The 24,094-nt window shown below is 36.4% G+C and overlaps 1 protein-coding gene across 1 annotated transcript in view; it reads right to left on the bottom strand.

Moving 5' to 3' along the window:
- Nucleotides 1-534: 534 nt before the first annotated feature.
- Nucleotides 535-24,094, bottom strand: part of ODAD2 (outer dynein arm docking complex subunit 2) — a 75,659-nt gene continuing 52,099 nt past the window's right edge. Inside the window, exons 18-20 of the mRNA XM_053991067.1 lie at nt 23,307-23,495; nt 22,499-22,720; nt 535-790 (exon numbers count right to left, since the gene is read on the bottom strand). Of these exons, the coding sequence (XP_053847042.1) occupies nt 677-790; nt 22,499-22,720; nt 23,307-23,495 (525 nt within the window). The 3' untranslated portion in view covers nt 535-676. The remainder of the gene's footprint in view (nt 791-22,498; nt 22,721-23,306; nt 23,496-24,094) is intronic.

Below are 24,094 nucleotides of genomic sequence, written 5' to 3'. Positions count from 1 at the left end.
AAATGTAAATCTAATATCTGACTCTTTATTTAGAGCTGAGTTAAACGTGTTAATTAAAACACATTTCACCAGCTACTTATAAAATTAAGCACTGTTTTGTTTGATGTTGGTAGAAATGGGAAATTTGGAGTGATGTCTATTGCTACAGCTGTTTGCAGTCTTTATATAATGCCAGATGTGAGATTCATGTATCTCCATTTTCTGCTCTCCTGTGAGTCACAACTGATCAAACATGCAAAAGCATAATGAGAGGATGACTGGACAAGATTATAATGCAAGGAATTGTTCAAGACATTCATAAATTGCTGCATAATCACACACACAGAGAAGTAAAATTTATTGTAATGTCACAGATAAGCAAAACCATGTATAGCTACAATGAATTAAAATAAAAGCATATCCGTTGTAGAAAATGTCTTTGACTTATTTTAACTGGTGGTCTTTGAATGGATGTAATACTAAAAGACACACAAAATTAGGTATGAGTGTTTTATCAAACCTAGGAGTGACAAACCAGTAATGTAAAATCAAACATAAGTTTCCACAGATTTGTTTTTATTAAATTATCCTCAAATAGATGAGCTCTGCTATGAAATACAGATGCTAGAAGGAGTAGCTGTGTATTTAAATGTAGCTGACTTGCTAAACAAGTGTGTTGGTAAAAGCTGCTGAAGCATCAGCCATATTTTGCTTTTTCTGTTGCCAGAGCCAATCTGCGAATGTTTGCTATGCAACCAGCTGCTGCCTCCTGCAGAGTGTCATCTGTAGAGCCTACCATGGCCAGTAGGAGCTAGCAAAAACACAGAGGAGAAAAAATCCAAATCAGTGTGCTTCTGTTTTAGTAACATTCAAATCATACCTAGAACAATTGCATTAATTAACCCACACATCTGATAAATAAAAGACTTACAATCATATTAACAACACTGGGTTATACATATTCATGTATCTACCACATGTACACTTTTGTATGCATATATCTATTAACATCCACATAAAAGTGCAATGCATGATATTTTTTTCATATTTGTATCTGTGAATTGATATTTTCATGTCTTTTTTTCAGGTCATTGCACTATGTCTGTCTATTGGTTATGAGTTGTATTTTTGTTATTGTAAGGAGAAATTGCACATGCTTTATGTGAGTCATGTGAGTCACAATTTTCCCTCCAAAGTATACCAAAATAATTGTACATGTTCAATATTTTTAATAGACAAAGGCATGCTTCTTTTTTTTTTTTTTTTTTTGGGTCTTGATCATGAAACTGGATTAATGTGATGGACCCTTGTGTCCCATTGACTGCAGTAGGTTTCTTTATTGTCACAGCAAACTACTAATGTTAAACATCTTGAGGGATATAGATCTGGGCATACCAGTCTTGAACATTCGCCTCTAAAAGTGAAAACCAAAAGCTCAAGAAAGGCACCAGACTTTTGGAGTTGATTCAGCTTTTCAGTCATGTATAGTAGATCCTTTACTCTGGAAGTAATTCAAATTTTTCAGTGGAAATTCCCTGGGAGTAAGGTACCGTTCAACATGAGTATGACACAAGACAGGTCTTGGTGATAAAACATTTTTATATATCAGAAAACCATTAATAATGGGTTTGGATCTCACTTCAGTGTGTTGCAAGTCAGTGATGCAACTACAAATGCAATATAGTTGGAAAGGAGAAGACTCTCACTTAACTTAAATCAGCTCCATGCAACTCCCAGATTTCTGAAAATTTGCCAGGCTTAATGTGCGTTCAGGTATTCTGAAGCTCAGACAGCTCTAATTAAAACCTGTATTTTCAGTCTGCAATACTTAGGAATCTGTATTCACCCAAACAATGTTGAGTTAAACCACAGAGAAATCTGTTATCACTCAACTCTGGTGCATATTTTTCATACAGCTAAAATATTACACAAAATTATGAACTGCTAAATATAAAAGCATAAATTGAATGCAGACATCAAATTCATATGCTACCTTTTCCTAACCTTCCAGCAGTCGTGAGGCATGGGCCACAGCTGCACACATATGGCATTTACTTAGAGAGATCAAAGCATTTTGGACTTGAGGAAGTATTTGTGTTAGCCAAATGTACAAAACAAGCATCTTTCCAGTCACCTTTCACCCTTTGACCCCTACATGCAACATGTAAGACTGCCTGTGATAGGCTTGAATTATGTCAGAAACAGTATCATGTCAATTAAGCATCAATGATAATTTTTTCTAGGAGTCCTTCCTCTTAAAATTTCCATTCCTGTAATCAGATATCTAGGTCTAAGTAGCTAGGTAGGATTCTTAAAATATGAACCCTTCTGAAAGGATAGGCCAGAGTTAAAATGACATGAGAAGAAATGATATGAGAAAGGTTTATGTCTCTGTACTTTATTTGTGTGCAAAACCTGGGCCAGGGTCAGCAATCAGAGAAGTCAGTGGAAGGTTCACCACTGACTTCAAGTGGACATAAGACCAAGGAGACTACAGGTCTACCTGCAATGATGAAGCAGCTCTACAAAGCACAAAGACCAGAATGCAAGCTTATCAAATGCTTAACTTCTATTTTTTTCTTCAGAAATGCTGCTGGATGAAGATCTTTCTTCTCTGCCATTTGTCAAGAGCCGATTTCTCATCAGCTTGAATTACCATGTGATTCTTCAGGTGCCTCGCAATTTTCTTGTGCAACTAACAGAAGAAAACTGCTATAGATCCTTCATATCCCTGACTCAAATCCAAAAATATGTATGCACATGCCATTCATACGGTGGTTTTGATAAAGTTCTACGTTTTAAATTTGGTGGCAAGGAAACCATATGCCTTATGTGATTATTCATTGCATCTTCACAGATTTAATGCAAGGCTTTTTCAGTGTAGTGAGTGTGGAATTCTAACATCCATAATAATTTCAGATAAAATTTGTATCCACGTGCAAGAGCAGATGTTCATCAAAAATAGTGTTTTGGAGATACATTATCTAGTAGGAACATAAGAAAAAATAAAAAATTGACCTTTGCCTTTATTATGACTACATGTTAGGTAGGACTCAATTCAAGGTTAATTATCTCTTATTTTAGCCATCATTTATTTCTAGACTCAAAAAACATGGGAGATTAGGTATTTTCTGTCACTTTCCACAGAGAACTCAATATTAAGCAATGACAGCTGTAGGGGAGGGTCCGTGCTCTTTACTGCAGGTGCATTTTGGAAAATCAGGGTGAGGCATCAGAGAACAGAATTCTGCATGAAACTGGTACAAAAGACCCAAATAGATGCCTAAAGAACTAGTGGTACATATGCAACCAATGCAAACACCAATTTTTACAAAGGTATCAAATACTGATTTTTTCCTTCTGTGTGCAGGGGATCACAGATCAGTTTCTCTCTAATTTGCTGCTCTTCTAAATCATTTGCCAGTGGTAACATCTGCAAAAACTGCCACGTCATACAAAATCCAGTACTACACTGTGTCTCAGGATTTTCACTGTGAGACTTCAAAGGACTATTCTTGGAAACACTGCCCAATACAGTAGCTGCCTCTAAGGACTGTGGATATACAGCAACATTTGTCAGTTAACCTATTCCTTTTGTACTAACAAAAAGACAGCTGAAGAGAAGATTATCAAAAAAGCAAAATATTTAAATAGAAGTATGTAATTCTGTATTTAGGAATCCAACTTTGAAGATTTTGATATAAATCATGCCTTTAATGAAATAAAATTTATTCTTTTTTTAATAAACCAAGACATTTATAATTCTTTCACCTCCTGATTATCACTCCTTGACCCTTTCATGGGTTCAGTTCCATTTACTGGCAATTTGGGTCATTCAATTCAGGTATGGAAACGCATTCATAGATAGTATATACAAACTACGCCCATGTATTAGGTATATTTGACAAGTCCAAGAAATCTTTTTCCTTTTTCCTTTTCTTTTATTCCAATGTACTATATGCAATATGACATGCCATTTTTCTTGATATAATACCCTCGAACTTCATGTATCCCTTCCCTTTACTGTTCAGGTATTGTTTTCTGACACATGTAAATGTTAACAGATGTGAGAAGCAGTAAAAAAAGCATGTGGTATAAATGCTTCTTTCTGGCACATAAAGGCACTTTCCACAGACAGAGAAAGCATTTGCAGCACCATGTAGCCTTCATTTTCTGTTGGCAGGTATCTATATTCCAAGGCTAGAGTCCAATATTTTTGCACAGTTTGCACGTCATACCAGTAAATAAGCACAAATACAAGCTGTTTGGAGAATGTACAGGGCATATGTAGCATTTCTGGATTCCAAAAGCAAGGCACAGCCAAATCATTTAAATATTCAGAACAATTAAGATTTTGCTATTGTTACCTCAGAATTGTGATACTATATTATGACAACACAATCACAAAGAATTTCAGAACAGAGGGGCTCTCAGTAGGTCTCTAGCCTAGAGTCATGCTCAAAGCAGAGTCAGATATGAGGTTCAGCTGGATTGTCCAGAATTTTTAAGTCTGATCTTGAAAAACTTCAATAATAGAGATGGCACAACTTCTTTGGCAACCTATTGCAATGTTTGACTGACCTGGTGGAGAAAAAGGTTTTCCCTGTGCTCATTTACCCTTGATTTAGTTTATGCTCATTATTTCTCATCCTCTTGCCATGCATTGCTGTGAAAAGCCTAGCTCCATCTTTTTGATGACTTAACTTCTCCAGGAACTGCAAGGCTGCTATTGAGTCCACTTAAAGCTCTCTCTTCTCCAGGCTGAAAAAGCCCAGTTTCCTTAGGTTCTCCTCACAGAGCAGTGCTTCAGGTTCTGACCATCCTGGTGGTCCTCTGCTGAATCTATTATGGTTTATCCATATCTTCCCTACATCAAAGGCCAAAGCTGGGTGCAGAATTCTAGATGTGATCTAATGAGTGCTAAAGGGAACAATCACTTCCCTCAACCTACTGGCTTTACTCTTGCTGTAAGTCCAGAGTTGTGACTTCTTTGCTGTCAGGACACATGGCTGGCTTACGTTCTGCTTGTTGTCTACAAAATCTCCATACCTTTCAGTAAATCTCCATGCTCCTCAGCATGTCAGTCTCTAGACCGTGTCACTGCAAACAGTGATATCTTTCTAGATTTTTTCACTTCTGTAAAAGAAGTAGCCCAAGGGGATTTAAAAGCAGAAAAAAATAGAGCTAAGTATTGTACCAACAAACCCTAAATCTGAAAAAATCTCAGATGGTCTCCATGTACTGGTTACAATAACTTAAAATTACTCACTTTCCTTCAGCCACAGTCACTGCAGCTTCCAGACTAAGAGAGGGGCAGCAGAAAGCATAGGTGTCATGTTTGCAGGAAGTATAGAGGTTGGCAGGAAATAATCTTTAAATAAGAATTTAGTCATGTGATGCATCCACAACAAGTTTTCTAAAGCAATGGGAAGTGTAGAACAAGGCTGTTGGAAAGAGGCTACCCTGCTCACACAAAACAGATAAAAGATCAGTCTATTCAATACCCCAGAGTCCTGTGAACATGGAAGAAAATGATGAATAAAGAATAACTATATAAAAATACTTAATGCCCTTCTTTAGGTTTTCTGCCCTGTAAAACAAATCTTATTTAAATTTTTCTAATCAGAAGGAAATATGGATAAACTCCTTCAACAAGATTCATATCTATACTGGGAAGCCAGTCAGAGTTCACATAGAGCTTAAAATTCCTGGAACTAAAGACATACACTTCAGTACAACATCTTGTAGATTGACATAGCACTTTGACATAGCATAGCGGTGGAAGTTGCTTTTTTTTTTTTTTTTTTTAAATTTAGATTTAGTATCTGGCTTCTTTTACATGCAATATTTCCTGAAGGATGCAAAATTTCTAGCACTGCGATTTTCTAATTGCGTAACACTTCTTTTTCAAAAAAAGACATTTTTCACATGTTTTTTATAAATCTAACCTAAAAGAAAAAAAAATACTTTAAATAAAAGCATATGGTAGAGGCTTATCCAAGAAAGTATCAGTCTAGATCCAGCCAGCATTTTCTAACTTTCAACACCATAGTGCGCACTGGAAAATATTAAAGCACCTAGTTAGAGTGTTACGTTACACATATTCCTATGAAAATACTTCTCATAAAATTAAATTATAAATAATAAAACATACTCCACAATCAAAGCATAATGAAGGTTAAGCTTAAGTCACTGTTTCTAAACTAAAATTCAGGCCAATTTCCTGATTTTCCTTTTCAGCTGAACGATAGGATAAGACAACATGTACCATACCCAGACTCTTAAGAAGAAGATGCTCATGTAAGTTCTGGGATGTTTTGTTTGTTTGGTTGGTTTTTTTCCCTCAGGTGGCACAAAGAAAACAGATTTCAAACTGAAGTCCCACGCACCAAAGAACACTCTGAGCTAGCAGCTGTACAAAATCCAGTACCAAGAAATTCCAGTGAAGGTAAAAAATGGGCAAGGCTGACACTCACTGTGCTGATTCCCCCTTGCACAGGCTCTCTCCTCCCTGGGACCAAAGTCAGAGCAACCCCTGGTGCAGCCTACTTCACTCATTCTGAACATAAAAAGGTGAAACTGATGCTCTCTAGTTGGGGTGGGAGAAATTCTGAGAAGATAACGCCTGGCTTCTTTTCCTTTCTTGTCCTATTTCTGTCTTTTCTCTCTTCCATGAAACACATCTCCATTCTGGCAGCCACAGGAAAAGGGCAACTTTTTGGAATCCCTCAAGAATAGCTGGGGGGTACCAGGAAGTCCAAAGGATGCAGCTTGGGCTAAGGTACACCTGAACACAATGGCAGCCAGCAGGCTGGCCAGGAACTGTCTCTTCTTTCTCATCCTTTCCATCCTCCCTCAGAAAGAGTACAGGAGATAGAAAACCTGTGCACTTCCTGCAAAGAGGTTCAGGACTCCAAGTTAGGATGAGAACAAACTTGCCTGCAGTTTTTTATGCACTTAAACCATCTCACCTGTCTCAGGACTTAAGACAGGTGATTTGTCCTTGGCAAGTCATTTTTCTTATGTGACTGCCTGGGATAAAATGACTGGTGGCAAGATGAATCCCACAAAATGCCAGGAAATGAGAGGAAGAGTAAGGCTTGATAGTCTCAGTGAAATATTCTGAACATATGATTACTTGTACTTTACCACGAGATGTTTACTATTTCGTTATGATAAACAATTTCAGTGAGCTACAACCGATTTTACACCATGATAGATTTAAGTTTAAAATCCTTCTGGGTACAGCTTCATTTTTCCTACCTGCTGTCTGTCCATTTTTGTCTATTTTGTTCAGTTCCCTCCTTTGTTACAACGAAACTGAAAGGCATCTAGGACAAGGGCCATATTTCTTCAATATCTGAATGGGAACAGCACTCTTGAAAAGAAATCTCTTGACCACACAATAATAACATACAAAATAAAAATATAGTTGTCATATTCTCCAATAAGGTTAAATGTTGCATTGCATTACTTTGGAGACATACATAAAACCTACATGCCTAAAGGGAATTATAATATGGTACACCCACACATACTGGCAAATGTTTATATAGCTACAAAATATAAATACACTCTACAGCTCTCTCTTCACCTCATCTATTTTACTGTCTTTTTCTTATATAGTTATTCAGAGAAGGATGCCCTCCTCTGCAAAGACACAATAAATGGGCAGAGAACTGTGAATATCACTGACAAGGAGAAAACCAACAAAATATCAAATGGTGAAATGTAGAATAGTTTAAAAACTGCAAATTTGAAAACCACTTTAAAATACTCTAAGTTAAAAGGTTTTCACATCTCAATTTGATACTTACAGGGTTTCAGAGGAATATTTACAACTATTTCAGGTGTAAATCTAACTGCCTATAAAAATATCATGCAAAGGTGAAGTAGCTAAATAAAACTAGTAACCAAAATTATTTCTAATCTTTGTTTAAAAGGTACGATTATATGGAACTAATTGGAGACCTTAAAGGCAGACAGCTTGAATCTCTATTCAGCTGCAAGATGTTTGGTGCAATATTAAGAAAGAATTCAATCATCATGAACATTCCAATGTACAAAAATTCTTACAGGATATGAAGTTCATCCCATAAAAAACAATAGGAAGATTTGATAATCCAAAAGTGATGAAGCCCAGGGTCTCACAGCATATTTTTATTTGAACCATTTTCTGTATTTTATTTTTATTTCATTGTAGTTTTCAAAAGAAGATTAACATATAAAAGGCTTTTGATGGCATAGAGAGAATAAAGAACTTTTTTTTGTAATTTCAATAGAGTGACATTTCAAAATTTATTAAGATTAAATTATGAGCCTACTTACTTATTATATGGAATGGACATTCAAAACTGTAAACTTATGTCATGGATGTCCCTTTCATAATTTACTTTGGCTCAGTAACATGTTGTGACCTATCGCTCCTTTGTATCATTGCAAGCCTGACCAATCTTTCTTTTTTGTATTTCCTGCTCCTTTTCCATACCTACTTGCTTTTCCACTCTTTGCTTTCCTTTTCATTTTGCAGAAGCATGACTTTTACCCTTCCTTTCCTTCTTAAACATTATTGAGGAGGTAGTATAGGAAATTGAGAAAGAATTGCTAATTCAGTTTTGTTTCAAAAATTTTAATATTACTATGGACATGAATACTATAATTTTGTCTATCTCTAGCAATCATATGAAGATTATATGAAAGTTAATCCGGGGCAGTTGCAAATAAACTATCAGCAGCAAGTCAGAGGAAAAAAAAATAGGTTTAAACTGTGCATTAACCCTGACATTCTGAAGGGTTCTGCCTGACTTCTCAGCAGAAAACATGATGTGGTTTTTTTCCCCTTTGGTTTGTCTGATATTCCTGAAATGCACTCTTAACTATTCCACCTTTGAAAACAACACTGAACTGCAGTAAAGGGACACTACAATTTCCAGACTTTTGACAAATTTTGCAATGTTTCTCTCAAGTGCATCTTATCCTGAGACTAGGGATCTGAGGACATAATCTGACTGTATCAGTATTTTAAAAGTATGTTAAATCTACTGGTATGCGTGAACTTCAAACTCTCTTCTGTATTCAATTGAAAGTACTGATTTTGATCTCTAACGTTGATATAGCTTTAGGTCCAATGCTCTAAGGGTCGGTCTCTCTTCCTACATATGATCATTATAATCAAAACCAGTGAGGTGCTTGTGCTAGTAAACCTTACATATCAAAGTCTGGGGATAAAAGCAGGAGGCTCTCCCTGTGAATTTGTACAACAGCATTTATTTGAAATAAGTAGCCAGCATATTTTAAAGCCATTTTTTTTTGTGGCACACAAGAAGACTGTTCTATAGTCTTATGTTTTAAGATGTGGGGGTGGCAACAGTGCATACATTTACATAAACTGGAAGATGAGTGGTACTGTTCAACATATAATCTGATTTTAGACTAGTAAATGTACTAGAAATTGTTGAATTAGAACACAGGGTAAATAAATGTATAGATGATATGAACACAGATCAGCTCTATTCATACAAATATGAAACTGAATGTGATGAGCAAGAAAAGATCTGGGGCTGTCTGTGGACAAGGGTACATGTACAGTCCACATGTTCATTCATATTAGTAAGACTAAATTTTCTTAATATCAGAAAACTAAATGTATGATACCATTTATTTCTCAAGATTCTAAAACTGATTTTTTTTTGTTATTAGAGAAAAACGTATTATTTTATACTAAGGAGTCATCTTCCAAAAATAAATGCAGATTTCTTTATGAACAGTTTGGTCAGTTGTCATAAAATATATTTACAAGTGCTGGAAATTTGCATGCTTTTAAAAAGTCAGTGCTGAGGAAAACATTACCACATACACTTATTGTGACAGATAAATGCTTTGGTTTTTTGGTGATTGAAACAAAGGGAGTTGCTTGAATTACCACTCCCATCAGGCCATATTCAACCAAAGTATTTGTGATTTGCATACAGTTCTTTAGAGGGGAGTTAGATAGTTTTTGAAAGATAAGCAAAATGTCTCTCCAAAGCCACTCAAGGACTCTGGCCAAAAGGTGCTTGAATAGCTGCTGGTTTTTGGAAGCTTTTTGAGATCAGAGACTTTTAAAAATACTGTGTTTCATGCAAACAAGCAAGCAATAATAGTGTCTTTTATATGTCAGAAATACTAGAGACCTTGATCTGCTTCCTTCCCTCTCTAAAGATGTGACTATGAAGTAGGAAATGAAAAATCAATTAATAGAAGTTAAATTTGAAGCTTTTCTTTGATTAGAACAAAAGCCTGTTCCTCAATTTTTTTATTAACTTCTCAACTTCAATTCCAAGCTTCAGGTTTTGGAAATGTTTTTGGCTTATTCATTTGCTTGAGTTCTTTTAGTTCTATAAAAAGAAAGTTATAGTTGTGCTTGGGCAAGCGGAGGTTGTACCACATGCATAAAAGCTCTGCTAAAGCTGGTTAAAGCATGCGGGGGAAGATGTGAAAATTAATTTTCTAAAACCACACAACTCTGTGCTTTAACACAGGAGAAAAAAATCATGTGAACCTTCTACCTGAATGTTACTGCAAAAGGTTAAAAGAATCACGATTTAAACCTGGTGTGGTGGTGAACTTTGTCTCTCAGGTAGAATGAAATGGCTGGAGCTAAGCAGCTACCCAACACATTATTTCACAATGCTAGTGCAAGCACAAGAACATTGTTCAACAAGAACTGTTGGGCATTCTTGGGCGAGTATGTTTGAGGCATGCTGCCACCTAATAAAAACAGTATGTGGAAGATGATTTAAAAGAAAGTACTGCTCCCACACAGGGAATGTGCTCTCTACTTCATCAGCTCCCCACTCAAACAGGCTACTTTCTCATTTAAACAGCACATCATGGGTTTGACTCACGATGACAATTAAGGAACTTAACATCCTTCTCTGAACAGAAGTATCTTTATGCAGAACATTGTAAAAGTGTGGTTTCTCAAAATACAATTCCCTCATATGCATTTCTGATGTGGAAGAATTAAACAGACTATCAGTTTCTCCCTCCACACTCCAGGATGTCAACAAAAATTTAAGGATAAATAACACCTACATATAATTGCAAATTTTATGAGGATTCTTGGATTATGAGACCAAGTGCAGAAAGATTAACAGAAACAGCCTGATCAATCAGAAGCAAAGTCAGGGCTTCATGGTGTCCCTAGCTGTATCTAACATTGAAATTTTTTCCATCCACATTGTTTGCAAGGACTTTATTCCCTCACCCAAACATTTGGACACCTTTTCAGTCCTAACCAATAGTTACTGGCACTCTGCATCTGCTGCACGTGCAGTGTGCAAAATTGTTCAGTGTAGTAAATCCATGAAAGGGGAAAATTTTGCACTGAGCTGTGACATATTTGCACAGGATATTTGACCTCTATGGTTCTGCACTGTGAACTGCAGTTTGCAATTGTCTCTGGCTGCACTTCTCATGGAGAACTGTATTGTCAGCAGTTTGTGACATCACCATTTACCATCCTTCCCATTACCATTTATGAAGATCCTTTGGCTCCAAAACTTCATCCTAATTTCTAAACTTTGATTCCTGAGTTTTAAACAGTTATTTATCCTCTCAAGGACTCTGCCTTCTCATCAAATCTCATTTTAACTTCTTTAACAGTTTTTGGTGAAGAGTGCTGCTCAATGCTTTCTTAAAATCCAAGCATGGTCAATTCCACCTGTCCAAACAGCAACAGAATTATTGCACACCGATAGAGTAATCAACTGATGGAAAGACAAAGTGCTTTTAAAAGCAAAAGACTAATAAAATATTCTCTGTACTATGAATGTTCAGCAAATCCAGTGCCAAAGTATGATGGACGTTTTTCAATATATACACACTCCCTTAGCCTATAATGCCCTGGAGTCCAGCAATTATGTCTCTCTGGAAGTCTGAGAAGGAGCTAATCCAGTCTAATGAATGTTGTATTTGTGCAGATTGCACAGATACAATGTAAGAGATACAAAGAGCAAATAAACCTGGATTCATCCCACATACCTGTGGTCAGGGTAGACAGTAGACAAGAACTGGTGAAGGACAGGACCTTTAGAGGGGCAATTTTGATTTTAGGTGTTCTAAAGACCTTCTTGATATTTTAAACTTATCTCTATTTCCACAAAGCCCTGATTATGTATCTTATCCTAGTATTTGGAACTGTCATACCTGTACAGCAGCACAGAAGCACCTTTATGAGTCGCTGCTTTCTCAATCCTATGTCATGGAAAATTTTTTTTATTTTTATCTATATCTTCAACACAAATGCAATGAGTAGATTAGAATCAGCCTAAAGGCACCTTCTAGGTAGCTTTACAGTTACCCTAAATCCAAAGGTAACATGTAATTTGCAGTGTATTAGACTCTTACAGTAATTAAAAAGTGTTACTGACTAATAATATTCTCTCAATTTAACATTACATTTTTTTTCAAAGCTTCCAGAGATGAAGAATTATCATAAACCATAGAAATTCTGCACTGACTAGCAGCTGATAAATACAGCCAATAACTACCCTTGGAAATAAAAGAAAAATTAATTAAAATCAAATTTTCAATGAAATGAAATCATATGAACTTTCACTTATAGTCCAGGAGAAGATACATTTTAGCTTTCACATGCAATTGATTGTAAAATGAGCATAATTGCATAAGCAATTCATGTCCTGTCCCTGCCCTCACTCAAGTCAGGACAGAATTCTCAGCAGGCTTGTGCTGCCTGGCAGCCTTGTCAGGTCTTCAGATTTGATGCCAAAGTACAGAACACTGACCAGGAACATTAACACTAGCATCCATCCCATAATTGACACACTGCAAATGGGCTTTTCCTTAGCATCTTTACCTTGGAAGTGGTATCAGTCAGTTGTGCCTTATCGCTTAAAAGATACCAGGGCGTGCTTTGCAACAGCGATATAAGAGAGATTACAATGAGCAGGGCTTGAAGCCAAACTGAACTGAGTGATTGATTCTACAGGAAGAACTTTGTTCTTGGTATTTCTTATGTTCAGATTCTTTGAATAGCTTCTTACATACAAGGAAACTATTCCTGATCAGCTGAATGTCAAAAATAATTACCTGGCATTCTGTCCTTACATATTAAACCCAGTATCTCTTAATTAAGAAAACTAATTTCATATCTGACAGTTCAGCTAAAATACTGTTCCATAAACATAAAAATATTTTAATGCTCTTCTTTCTTATTATTGCCAAATTAGAAAGAAATGATTCACACAGTCACAAGGATAAGACTGGTGCAGGGAGCTAAACAATTGCAAGAAGCTGCTCTGTGTATTTCTGTGGTTTGGAAACAGCGCCAAGTCAGAAGGAAAAGACATTCTCTGCATTTTCTAAAGCAAGATAAATACAGAAAAGAAATATAGATGAAAGATGGAACTGCTATCTGCAGATTCTGCCAGATTCCTTAGCTTTTTGGCACACCTATTGAAGCTGGCAGACTTAGCCAGTGGCAATCTTTTCCATTAAAAGAAGCAGCATATATTTTGATTTAACATACTTTGTTTGTGCATTTTTAAGCTTCAAAAATGTCTATTTAATTTTTTTTAATGATTCCTTCTGCACAGTTGGCTGCAATTGCCCTTATTTGAAATGGCTCATTTATCACTAAAAGAGCTGCAGGGCACAGCTACTGTTAAACAGCTCCAACAAATGTACAGCTTAGTAGGACAAGCTTCTTTTTATAAGACTAAAAGATGTTTAAAATGTGCCAAGAGGCGCTTTATGCCAGCCTCTAGGTTTGTTATCCAAATGTTACAAAATTAGAGATCTCCTGAAGCCCAGAGTTTGGGCAAAAATAAGCTGATCTCCATTCGGCTGCTGTTTTTTCCCATCCACAATCAGCCAGATTTTAACAGAACACTTGCTACATGTCATAAACTTCAGTAATGTGAAATTTTGAAAAAGTAATCTAAAGTCTGAGGCTTAATCTATACTAAAGCCAAACTTCATTACCTTTGTCAATGGTGCAAAAGCAAAATGTTTTACATAAATGTACCCTTACTTTATGAATGGTGACATTTTGCTTATTATGAAGGTAGAACAGCTACTGGCTCCTGCTTCCTGGAGCTGAAACTGTAAGCAAAATGTTTAAAGCAACTTGGCAGTTGCCAACACAATGGAAACTGTCGATTTACATTAATCCTTCTGAAATGGAATAAAACATGATAGTATGTGACTTAGTTTATGGAATCTCTTATATCCAAAATTTAAGTGTGATGTGATCAATACATTTGTGGGTAAAGGGATTTAGCATATTTTCGGTAGACAACAGACATGCAGAAATTTTGGAATCTAGTGCCCTCTTTCTTGATGTCCAAGTACTGTAACAACTGTTATAAAAAGCAACAGGCATCAGCTTGGAGTATGTGCCAGACATGCCGTATCTCCAGCCTGAACTGTGGAGCCTGAGCAGAGCAAACCATTACAGTTACAAAGGGGGTTTTTCTAAATGTAAAATTACAACACAAATATGTAAATTGCAAACACATACTATTATACCCCATAGTACTATTGCATAGATATTACATGAAATATTTTGGATTGATTTATGAAGATATATTAAACCTTGCTTTATAAGGTAAAACTCCATATTGTGTATTTAATGCTCTCACCAAAGGCCCCCACAAGAAAACAATCAAACCTGTTGCCAAATTCTCCTGAAGAAGTGGGTGCCAGTGCCTTTCCATTTCATTTTCTATACTCCAGATAAATATAGTATGTGATAAAAGGTTGGTTTTTAGAATGTTTTCAGTAGAAATTACTAGTAATTGTCTTCATCTATTTATTTCACAAAGATGGTCTGATGGTCTTATGTTTTGAACATAAAACAGCCAAAACTTCTTGTAGGGATTTATGACTTCAGCAAACAATGACCAGTTTTCTGGAAGCTCTGCGCAGTAAATTACAGACACAGTATTTTTTAACACAATCATTACAAAAACCTTCCAAATATGAAATGTACATTTCACAATAACTTTCAGAAATAGTGGTTAAACAAATGGGTTTTATACCTTGGAATATTACAAGGGAATAGAAGAGCCTAACCTTTCTGCCACTAAGAACTGAACTCAAAAAGCACAAATACCTCCTATTAACTCCACACAAAATTCAGAAGATACATTATGGCTGTTATGCCTTCTTTGCCAAATAAACCAAAACCAATCAACCAACAAGCCCAAGCTTAACACATCGACGCTTTCCCCACCTCCCCTCCCATGCATTTCTTGAGGCTGTACTCTGATCAAAAGAGAAATTTAAAAAAAAATTAAAAAGGTATGATTATACAAATCAAGTCCCATTCTTAGGGCATGAGTGTCTTCTTTGCCCACTTTATTGTACCAAGCAGTTGAAATTTACATTTCAGCATTCCTGGTGATGTTCTTATAAGCTTCCACAACTGATATCCCAGAAGGCATCCATTAGTATTTTGTAATATAAGAAAACAGAGCACTTCCATGTTGGGCAAATAACAGCATAAAACAAGACCACAGAGTAAGGCTAAAAATCTGTTCTATGCATGGGTAGGTTGGATAGACATTTTCAATAGTAAAAAATATCAGAACATGAATGAAACCTCTGATCATCTGCATTTCAGGTATGTACCTTATTCATTAGGTTAATGATTTCTCTAGCCAAAAAACAATTAGTTCTGTATGTACAATGGAACAAGAACAGGAGAAAATGGACTTTTTCATAGTGCAGCACAAAAATATATCTTTAAATTAATTTGGAAAATAAAAGCTGCTCAGAACAATGCAAAGCTAAACAGAGACTAATTTGCTTTGACTTCATGTAGCCTTCAGCACAGGCACACACATGCAAAAACCTGACAACAGCACCAGTTATGGTTCCCATATGGTGTGAGTGCCTTTGTCTGGGCGACTGGCTACTCTCCAGTGGTTCTAGATTTTTACAAAAAGCTTACAGTCAGTTTGTTATTTATATTTTACTTAAGATGACTGAGTTGCAGCTATGAATTAGCAGTAAAAAATGTATTCTCATTATATGAACATATAAATATTTACATAATTTTTCTAGCACTCCAGTCCTATCTGTTTATTCACATCCACCTCATTGTGTGTTACATCTAAACTGAAAGTTTTCTGGAGTCATCCTGTTCTCATGCAGGTATACATCACTCCCTAGCGAAAGTGAACCCCTTACCTGTGATCAGTGCCTTTAAGCATCATCACAGTACAGAGAAAAAAGTGCATAAATAGAAAAATTAATAACTTTACTATTTCTTAGTTAACTCGTTCAGAATTCAAGCAGAAATTTAAAGTCAAAACATCAAGGGATCCTCATATGAGATACTGGAAATTACCTCAGTGGGAAGATCTCCTTAAATGTTTAAAAATATTTATGTACCATGATTGAGTACCTGCAAAGGTAGAATTTCATTGGCAGGCAGAACAGGCATTTTTTAGCTTCACTCTTTACAATCAAAGCCACTGGTAATCTTTTCACAGACCTTAATAAACTTGTGTCTTTATAATTCAAAAGTATTTACCACTTTCTCAGCCAGTAAATTCCTTCAGTTTTCTAATGAATCTTATCTCTGCCAAAGCTGCATCCTCTACTGTGGAAAGGCAATATTTTGTTTTAAAGGCATTACAAGAACAGTCACTGTGTTGGTCTCTGAATATCTTCCTTTCTAAAACAATAAAAAGCTTGAACACTTTTTGTGGCTGCTTTTGAATTGTGAATTATTCTTTCAAAAACTAGAGCTAAGTCATTTGACATCTATAAAGTATTTTGACAAAAAAATTAACATCTGATTTAATCACCTGAAAAAAAAAAAAATCTTTTTATATCACAATGTCTAAATTCACTGGTGATTTTTACTCCTGTGCGTGAAGGTCAACGTTATAGCACGTAAAGGTTTAACCTGCAGATCCATTTCCAGAAAGACATGAAAATCAAAGTACAAATTTGGCCAAATATGAACTTTGAGGGCAATACTGTGGCCAAACTGAATAATGAAAATCTCTAATGTTCAAACAGAGCTTACACAGAAACAGGGAAGTTATTTTACCTGATTTAAGTATTCATACAGATATTACTGGAATTCTGAATTTTGTTCTGAAGTATGTTGCAATTCAGTCCAAAAAGGAAGTTCAAAAATAAAAAAATTCAGAACTGACACACAAATACAATTAAAGAATTAAAAAGACAGAAATTCCATTAGCGATTACACTTGCCTAGTTAATTAAAAATATGACAATGAGACAATTTAATTTTTTCAGTAAGAATGTATATGAGAACAGAAGTTATGTAGGGCTTGTCAGTTCACCAAGCAAAAGTATCATACATGTAATTGCATAAGATAAAGCTAGACAAACCTTAGGCTACAAATAAGGTGCAAATGTTTTTATGGGGAAGGTATTTAACTACTGGAACAAGTTATGATGTCTCTGGTGGATTTTCCATTGCTGGAATTTTTTAAGTAAAGAGTCAGTGTTTTTCTAAAAGATATACTCTATTCCAAACAGAAAAAAAAATGAAGCAATGTCTCTGGTTTTCATGAGCAAGGCTAGTCCGACTCGGGCATTAAAATGATCCCTCCAGTATTATAACGTATGGACCTACAACTGTCAAGTGAGAATAGTGTCCAGTTTAGCAGATTATAATCTTATTTGGCCTTTTTAAATATTGGCATATTACCGCTCTTCCAGCCCTGCAACTTCCCCTGTACCACAAGCTTGTTGAAAATCAACATCCAGGAGGATATTAATTTAAATTCAGCTGTCTGAAAGCTAGCTGTTTAGTCTGAGCTAGTCACTTGGGTTCTTTCTACATTCAGTGGAGAAAATTAGGCACTTTCATGAGTCTATTCCTTGCAGATATCTTGGGGATCTGTTTTCAGCTAGGATAAGTCTGCAGGTGTCTCTCTCTTTCCATTGCCTACAGAAGGTGTCTTAGTTTAGACTACTTTAAACTCCATGCCTAAAAGTGGCCAAAGTTAGATGAAAGGAATCCATCCTTAATACTCCAAAGATCTCTTTCAAAATCCTTGGATTCAAGTTAGTTAGATCCACTAATTTAAAACATCTGGCATTATGAGTTCATACTCAAAGTGTGCTTCAGTTACGGCTGGGCAGATTGAGTTTCATCACCATCATAGCATATAAATTCAACTCATCTGTATTCTTCTAGGAAAAGAAAAATTAATATCTTAATAGCTCTTTCTTATTGCACTATTATTCGGAATTCTGTCATTCCTATCTAATCCTGAAATGGACTGTATGCTCATTTTTAAAAGTTCTCCACTGCCTTGGATGGGATTCACCCCATTAAACATAGATACCTAAAGCATAGATGTGCAGCTCTGACATTTGAACCTGCACTGTCATTACAGTCAAAGGAGACCAGAAAATATTGCCAATAGAAACTAAGGAGCCTTATTTTGCATAAATGTCCAATTTAAAAGAGATGAAATGGTAAAAAAACTATTCTTCCTTGACAATTATAACAATTGGGATGACTATTTCAGTTTGGCATGTGCACAGTGTAAACATTTAAAGTTAAGATTAATTACTAATTTGATTAATTTTGTTCTTCCACAGCCTGACTCTGGCTGCTTATTTTCTCTTGTTCTTACTTTTTTCATTACTTTAATAATCTCCTCAGAGACTTCTCTGAGTCTCATTAGCGTCATAATAAAAGATTGGCCTCAACTCTGTAGGTGATGAAGCCATTGAAGCCATTCAAACTTCCTAGGCCTTTTTTACACAGAAATCAACATCATCATCATCATCACCACCATCATCCACAAAACCAAATCCTTTATATCACTTACAAAGTCAGAAATTAACTTCTGCAATAGCAGACATTAACTTCCATGAGAGACTATCTTTCACCTTCCTTCATTTGTGAAGGAAGAATGACCAGGAATAATCAGCTACATGATTTTCACATGTATATACTTTGAAATTTTTTAATACTTGAAGCCTTTTAGAAGGAATATTATGAGCAGTTGCATGAGTGCCTGTCCTATCACACACCCATCCTCACTAACTCACTTCAGAAACAATCCAAATCTACAGCTTGCCAACATAACCAAGAAAAAAGAGTGACTGTAGGACAGAGTAGCATTGTATTATCTTGACATAGTCTGTAGGAAAATTATTTAAATACTTTTTGGCATCTTCTGATGACTTTACTTCTTCCTTTAAAACATGTTTACACTCATCTTTTCACTACTACAGTAACTACACTTCCTTAGTCTCCCATTTCCTCCCCAGTCTTTTTACAATTTGTCTTACAAGGGCATACCTTGTAACAAACCCACACTCTTTAGCTCACAGTCAGACTTCTTTTTCATGAACAAGCTTGAATGTTCTAAGGTTTCAGCAGCAGGCAAATATAGGTGGACATCTTTGTTTCGCTGCAATAGCTTTAAGTGAAATGTTCTGCTGTTTCCATGAATGGAAACAGTAGTGATGGCTTGGTGCTGCTTTCAGTTGCCTGTGAACTTTCCTATTTCTCCCTTCCCTTCCCTTCCCTTCCCTTCCCTTCCCTTCCCTTCCCTTCCCTTCCCTTCCCTTCCCTTCCCTTCCCTTCCCTTCCCTTCCCTTCCCTTCCCTTCCCTTCCCTTCCCTTCCCTTCCCTTCCCTTCCCTTCCCTTCCCTTCCCTTCCCTTCCCTTCCCTTCCCTTCCCTTCCCCCCTCTTCAATGGTCACAGACTCCAAGTATAAAGAATGTTGCCTGATATTCCTGCTTATCTCAGCTGTAAACTGCCAAACCCTCACTGGATTTCTCTTCTCCCTTGGTTTGTGGATGGCTGTCTCCAATCTTGAATTCAAATTGATACCTGTTCCTTACTCTGATGTCTATCAATTTCTCTTACTGTCTAATGTCCCACATGTCATTACTGGATCTTTGAACATGCAAATCTATTTTCCAGCACAGCCATGAATTTTTACTTGAGAAAGAGGAAATATGTTCTGGTGTTTGGTAGAAACAAAGCATTTATTCATCTGTCACAGGTCATAACCATTGTTCCATTCCTGGTCATAAGAACATTGATTGTGGAACTGAACATAAAAGAGTAACTTTCATAAACCGCCTTTCTAAACTTCCTCCAAAATCCCCATTTGCCTCTTCAGAATTTCACATGGCAGCTGACATACACCAGATACTTCCCAAGATTTTTATCATATAGACCCACTTGACAAAACTGAATGTATTTTGGGTGCAGTTACAAATAGGTGAAAATATCCAACACTGGCTCTCTCACAACTGTTGTTTTGTGATTGGCAAATAATGTTTGAAGCAGTAGCAAAATGTGAAATAGAACAATCTGATTGGAATTATTTTCTGTTTATAATTTTATTACTGGTTTCCTGGACAAAAACATGTATATGCACATTGAATAGGGAATGGTCAGAAAGTCTAATGCTTTGAGAAAGTCTCTGACCAACTGTTAAAGCACTCAGCAACTGTGTCATTCACACAGGCTGAATGTTTCCCTGAAGCATCACACATTCTTTGTATGTGAACACAGCACATGAACATGTGCTGAAGAACACCTGGGATTAGACATGTATTGCAACCTAGTCACAGGTACAGAGGCTGTGACATTAATCCAACTGTGCATGATCACTGAAACACCAGCTAACTGGTAAAAGATGAAAAAAAAATCAAACTAATCCAAACAAGTTTCCTAGAAAAAATATGATTGGTCCTGGAATAACCTGTACATAACAACCTCTATATAAGTACGAAATATGCTTTCAGTCAGCTATTCACTGGAGAGGCTAGAAGAATGGAAACAGCCAGGCATTCTGTCATTACTGTGAAGCACTGAGCAAAGATATCCAATGGCACAGACAGAGTGCTGCAACTGCTGTCTCGCCCGTGTTGGGCAGACGAACTGAACAGGCCAGGCAAGACTCAGCCCTGTTCTGACTCTTGCATTTCTGCAATTAAATCTCCACCTACTCTCCTTGCCATCTGGGAGTGCCTATCTAGCCTTTCTGATGGCAATTCCAATAGTGCCAGCAAGGGAGTCAAGCTCTTAAGTGTTGGTGGATTGGTCATCTGTGCCCTCAGCGGTCATGGTGCATGTGTTGATTTGCTTCATGGTCTGCTCAGCTCTGGCAACACAGAACAAAAGCACTTGGACTAGCACATCTGGAAAATCCAGAATATTGTGAATAATAAAAAACATTAAAAACTTGTTATATTTTTCTGTACATCCCTATTTATCTGGAATTATAAATTAATGCTTTTTATTAGTCCAAACACTTTAACTGGGACTGAAAAATAAAGGTGAACCTAGAGTGAAGTGGAATTACTCTAAAAGTGCATCATCAGAATCAGTGTGCTGCAACTTATAAAACCTGAAATCTGCATAATAAAATGAAAGAAAACAGATGAAAGGAGGTCAGAAAATGGATTGTGCCAGTTGAAGAGAGAGAGAAGCAACATTAAAAAGTCAACAAATGCTAATGCTGCAGTACAGCATATATTCCTCTGTGCTGTATAGACAATATAAGGTGACTGTGATAGGAAGGTGTTACTCTCCAGTACTGAAAGGGTAGCTTAGATTTGAGTAAGTTCAAGTATTGGACCTTAAACTGAATATTTAAGTATTTTTGACCAGTGGCTCCTTTAAAGCCAACAGCGCACAGATAAACACATGATAATTCAGGACCATTAACTGTGCCAGAACTGAAACTGCTCACAACGAAGTACACTATCACAAATGCAGGCATAAATCAACATTAATAATAACACTGCATTATAAGTCAACTCTTACTGTAAATACATTTACCTGAACATCAAGTAAAACGCAAGGTCTGCATACAGTGAATCTTTCAGGGAATTTATGAAATTTGAGAACGCCTACTGTCTCCATCTTTAAAGCCATAATGCTCATCTCTCCTGTGCCAAAGGAGTAACTCTTCTGCCTTCAACTAGTGAGACAAAGCTTTGCTAAAAAAATCTTTTTGAAAGAAAATTTTGTTCTAAGATCTTTACAGAATGTGATTATGCTTAACTCCTAAAATAAGAATTTTGTAAGTAAATGCAGAATTCACCAAAACAGCTCCAGGTAAACTAAGCCTTTGTATTATTCTATCTTAATTTGTCCCCAAATCCAGTTACATTCAATGTCTAGATGGCTTACTGCCATATTAGGGAACCACCCATTAAGATAACCCAACTTCTTTAGCAAATGTCACTTGAGAATGACAAAATGCTGACATCATGCCACTACCAGCCTAGGTCAGAGTCAAGTACTCTAAAGGTGAATGTCCACGTCACATTTCCATTCTCAAAACCCACCTAGCTGTAATATTTTTGGCATCAAAATCCTGTTTCCTAATTCACTAATTAACCAAACATTTTTAGGATAAAGTTTAGAAAATCTGAGGTACAGAGCAGTATTCAAGAATTATTTCAAATTAAAGATCTCTTTTTTTGACCATGCCAAACTTTTTCAATAGTTTGAGCCCCAAATAAGAAAAAACTTCCACCTCACCTTCACCACTCCATTTTCATGCATGATGACACAGTTGTTGGGATCCTCTGAAAGCTGATATAAAGCCAGAGCTGTAGCTCTATGAACTAATGGATCCTTTGCCTTCAAGTAACGTGCTAAAGGAGCCACAGCCTTGGCCTCTCCAAAGGCAACTCTATTGTTACCCCACATGCAACAGTGGGCAATGGCCTCTGCTAAGTGACGTTTTAACTTGTTATTGTTCTGAAGAAGGTAAAAACATAACAAATTAAAGTCAGCACACAACAAAAAACTCATTGGAAAGCAAAGTTGTATTCCCACACATCTTTAAGGCATCCCAATTTAATTGCAGTACAATTAAAACTGGAGAGAGCTGTAAGGCATAGAGCTATTAAAGTCCCTTAATATTCTTTTTATAGCAAGTGCTGTGAATTTTTATATTATTTCAAATGTACTTTTAGACTGACTGGAAATTAGATAAGATAGCAATAAAATGTAAAATATAGCCCCATCAGTGAGATTCTTCTGCATGTTCGGATTAATTGTTTTCTCAACCCTTTGTGCTTTGTTCCTATAGCAGCTGCACCTCTCAAAAGCAATATTCTGCAACAGTAACTATTAAAATGAAGCTCATCTTCCAAACCAATTTTAGTAGCAGACACAGACTGTCTTGATGTCCAGTATATGTCCCATAATGGAACAGTGCTACAGCTCTTCCTTGTAACTGCTGCAAAATCTACTGCTTTTGTCATAACCCTTCAGTTGGGCATAATGCAGTCTGACGTAAGAAATTCCAATGCTTTTTATGGTATCGTTAAATGTTACTTACTGTGTTTGCTAGCTTGGACAACAGAGGGACAACTCCATGATCTGTCATAACAGCTAAGTTTTCTTGATCTTTAGCTATATTTGCAATGGCTGCACATACACTTGTTAAAACTTCTTTATCTTTTGATTTTAGCAAATTGACTATCAGTTCCAAGCCGCCAACAAACGATCGAACCATTTCCCCAGAATTCTAAATGAGAATCAAAAGAAACAGTTTTAAAATATTCAGTCAGTATTTATATGCAAATGTTTAAAAAGAGATTGGCATGACATATTTATTCAAAACTGCAGCTATTGCTGTGTTGCCTTCACCAAGAAATATGGCTATTTGGAACTTGGAGTTCTTTTGATTGACATATGAGAGTTAGACTGTTTTACATGCCACCATACAGGCACAAATTCAATGCCTAAATAAAGGTATCTATCATTTTTCATACCGCAGGGTATAAAAGTCTCCAGCTGTCACTTTAGAAGGGTGCAAGTCTCACTTATCAGTAGTATCAGAGTGGCCAGATGGGCGCTTTGCACACCTCAGGGCATTTAACACAGCAACAGACACTTTAGGCTCTCAAAGTGTCTCCTGTTTCCTACATTTAGTCTGACAGCTAAGATAAAGGAATGACAATATTATTTTCTTGTACCAATGCCAATGAGTATTCAGGAATATTTAAGAGGGAAAGTTACACAAGTCATGACAGCAACTGTGGGAGAACCATGGTGGACCTCAGAGTATGAAAAATCAATGTAAAATGTGAATAAAGAACACAAAAACTACTCTGGAAAAAATGT

Source organism: Vidua macroura, chromosome 1 (genome assembly GCF_024509145.1).
Source record: "Vidua macroura isolate BioBank_ID:100142 chromosome 1, ASM2450914v1, whole genome shotgun sequence".
NCBI lineage: Eukaryota > Metazoa > Chordata > Aves > Passeriformes > Viduidae > Vidua > Vidua macroura.
This window is presented reverse-complemented; position numbering and strand designations above follow the sequence as displayed.